Source organism: Condylura cristata, unplaced genomic scaffold (assembly GCF_000260355.1).
Source record: "Condylura cristata isolate star-nosed mole 26May11 unplaced genomic scaffold, ConCri1.0 scaffold00004, whole genome shotgun sequence".
Lineage (NCBI taxonomy): Eukaryota > Metazoa > Chordata > Mammalia > Eulipotyphla > Talpidae > Condylura > Condylura cristata.
In genome coordinates, this window is record NW_004567105.1 from 32796600 (window position 1) to 32800124 (window position 3525).

At 39.0% G+C, this 3525-nt stretch overlaps 1 protein-coding gene and 1 pseudogene across 1 annotated transcript in view; one reads left to right on the plus strand and one right to left on the minus strand.

The window, feature by feature from the left end:
- Window positions 1-209, plus strand: part of IL26 (interleukin 26) — a 2122-nt gene extending 1913 nt beyond the window's left edge. Inside the window, exon 4 of the mRNA XM_012735149.1 lies at window positions 97-209. Within this exon, the coding sequence (XP_012590603.1) occupies window positions 97-209 (113 nt within the window). The remainder of the gene's footprint in view (window positions 1-96) is intronic.
- A 1433-nt stretch (window positions 210-1642) lies between these two features.
- LOC105854736 lies at window positions 1643-2952 on the minus strand (annotated as a pseudogene).
- Window positions 2953-3525: the final 573 nt, after the last annotated feature.

The following is a 3525-nucleotide window of genomic DNA, read 5'->3' on the forward strand; positions in this document are numbered from 1 at the left end:
GTTGATTTGGCTCTGTGGGGAGTGCTCACTCTTTCCTCTGGCCTTGTTTGGGTTCCAAGTATGCTTTCTCCAGCCTCCTGGGTTTTTGCTTTGCAGGTGTCAAAAGGGATAGTGATGACAGTTGCTGTCTTTGGGATGTGGAAGGGAAGAGTTCTCCTCCCTTGGGCCTTGTGGTCACTGACACTCAAACCCTGAGCAACTGGACATGAATTATTGTGTTTTAAGGGTCCCATGTCTTTTTCCTGATGGTACATGAAAGTGTTCAGTAACCCACATTCCCTCCCACAGTAAAAAGGGTTTCAGTGAGGGTGAACTGGTTAGTTAGGTAAAAAGTTTAACAAATTTACATTCTTTTTTTCTTTGGCTGATTTTTGTTTAAATTATATCATTTGAGACTTGGGCTGTTTGATTTTTCATAAACTTGCATATTCTATTAAAGAACAATGATAAAAATGAAAAGCTTTTACCTCTCTGTGGAACACAGAGAATGTGCTTGCCTGAGGTAATGGAAAGATCATCACTTACCTTTAATCAATTCTATACTTAACTTACAAGGACAACTTCTTAAGGCAGTGAAAAGTCTAGTCTCTTCACTTTCAGTTGAATTATTCTAAAATTTTATATTCTGTTACCATCAGTTACTATCATTTCTAGTAAGAGATTTTCTTTCCTTTCCTTTTTTTTTTTTCCTCTCACGAGTAAGAGAATTGAGGAAGTGAATAATCCATTGAAGGACTCCACTGGCAGAAATAATGTGACCCATGACAATCACTTAAGTTAAGGTGGCACTATTCAAAGTGACCAAGAGCTGTTCCTTTGTCAACATGTGGGATTAAAAAAAAAACAAAACAGCAAACCACTGTTTCTCTTTTTATTAGAATCCTTGATTCCTCTGTGTAGGTGCTACTCACTAGCCATCAGATTTAACTTAACATTGTTCTACACCAAGCTTATTAATGATGGGAAGGACTTTCTGATACAGTACAGTGTAGCTGGATACTCCCCATGCCATGTCTGTTTCTAACATTGATTGGGGTTCCTTGAGTCAAAGAGCTAGAGAACACTTAATGATACTTATAACCCAGAGCAAGCAATGTTCTAAATGGAGAACTGAGAAAATGCAAAACTGCCTAGGAACTCTACTTTTCCTTGATTTAATTTTGAAGGATGTTTTCCCAGGCAACTCAATCATTCAGCAGAGATTGTTCTTTCAGGCACTTGGAGGGCAGCAGGTTGGGGCAGTGTGGCACCCTCTTCCTTTAGTTACCAAAGTGACTGGCTCCCCCGTATGGCCAAATACGAATATACCATCCAGTCAAACTTCCCAAGAAGCAACTATCTGGGTGCCTCTTTCACATTCCAGCCTCATGCTGACTGCTGTTGGCTTCACTCAATTTGTCTCACAAACTAAGGCAGTTATGTCATGGGGTAAATCACTCCATGAAAATGAAATCACTAAAATTACTTATTTTATTAACTGAGTTTCAGAAAGAATCCTTAGGTGTTGCTTTAGGAAATAGGTGCTTGTCTTGTGTTTAATTGTTTGGCTAATTTCATATTTTTGGCTACAAATCTGGTAACTATTTCATATGAACTCGGTGTGCCTCTCAGGAAAATCATCTCAGGAAGTTCCATGTATTTTTCATGGCGTAAAGAGAGAAGGAGAACATCTTATGAGAAGATCCTTGACTCCCATTGGAAATAACCAGTCTGTAATTGGAGGGAAATACATGGGAACAAAGTCAGGGCCAGTTGCTTTGCTATTGGCAAGAATCGATGAATCAGGCACATATAAATTAGCAAGATTGCCTTTGCTATGATTTCTTTTGGATTCTGTTTCTGAAGACATTGGCCCATCTGTTTTATCCAAAGATGGCATATGAAAACTTCTGAGTTCTGCTGGTCTAGATAATTTACAAAAATTAGAATAAAATCTGTCTTGCTTTTGTGGAAGGAAAGCTGGGTCAGGACATGGTTGACCTGAAGGTGGGATCAACATCTTACTATACTTTTCCCTGGGAGGTAAATGGGAACCAGGGTCAGAAGTTTCTCTGAGGATCAAATTACCTATCCAAGTTGAATCTCTTCCATCTTTGTTAATCGGATGATCTAGAGGATTCCTTGGACCTCTGGAGACTCTTACTCCTCCCAGCTGGATACAGAGGAGAGAGTCAGAATGGGACCTTCCAATGAAGTCGAGGGGGAGAGAAAATCTCTCATTTTGGATGAAGGTCATCTGCCCAGTTGGGAGGCACCAGATGGAGAATGCTTCTTTCCAAATGTTGTATTTGGAACACTGAGTGCAAAAGGATCTTTTCCAAATTTAAACTCTGTTCATTTCTCTCTATTGTAAGCATATTCTTTCCCTAAATCATAGAGCCTGAGCTCCTAACGAGTGATGATGTATTTATTTTTCTTAGAGGAAATATTCTTCCCTTGAGAAGCAGGCATGGTTCTCGCCAATTCTTCTATTAGAGCTCTTCACATTTATAGGTCTCCACCTCTTCAGGTGCATGGCTGTTCTTTTCATCAGCTTTGGAAAGCTTCTCTTCTCCTAATTGGTAGTTTCTTTCTACTATTAATTTCCTTTGACATGTTATTGCAATTTTGAGATAGAGTGCAGTTATCACTTTAAGTTTTTGCCGAAGATTTTGATTTTCACTTTCATTGCTTCTTTTCTGACTGCAAAGATGCATGTTCAGCCTGGAGGTTGTTACTATACCCTGTAAGTTCTTTGTTTGTTTTATCTACTGATACTTCAGATAGCTGAATATAAATTCTTTCTCTTTCTAGATTTCCATTAACTAATTTTTTTAAATGAAGTGCCATAATTTTAGGCCCTTGTGAATTTTTTGACAGTGTAAGATATCTCCCCTGGTCACTGTAGCTCTCTCACCATCCACTTACTTGCAGGAACCTGTTTCTTTCCAGCTCCTCCTGGTTGACTATCATCGTTTGATTCACTCTATTTCCAGTTCCAAGGTATCATCACCTGTTAATCTCCAAACACAACCCAGTCTTTCATCTTCAGCAAGCATTCCATCAGACTTGATCTGGCTTTCTTTACCATATAGAATTTGTTAAGCCTTTCTTTGGAGTATTCAAATGTTATTTTTCATTTAAATTCACTTAGTTTTTATTTCCTTCCTTTAGCTTGTTAAAGTTGCCCCTGGCTCTCCTGAAGTTGGGCATGTTCACTTATGTGAACTCTTCTAACTACCCCAAATCACTCTTTAATCACTTGAACTATTTTTAAGGTTGCTTTGGCTTTAGCTCTTTGTTATTGGAGGGATTTTAATTCATCTCGTATGGGCTGTGTCTGTTTAGAAATACTCAACCTAGAACTGGAGTGATAAAATGGAGGAGGCGGAAAGGTGGTCTATGACAGAGTGGAGGGTTTCAGATTTGAGGATTCCCCAAAAGCAGCAGTTAATTGACTCTGCTTCTAGCAACTAATGGAATTTATGGAGATTTGCCAGTTGTATTCCTTTTCTTTTGAAGCTGCCCCGCCTTCCTGGCCTGCTG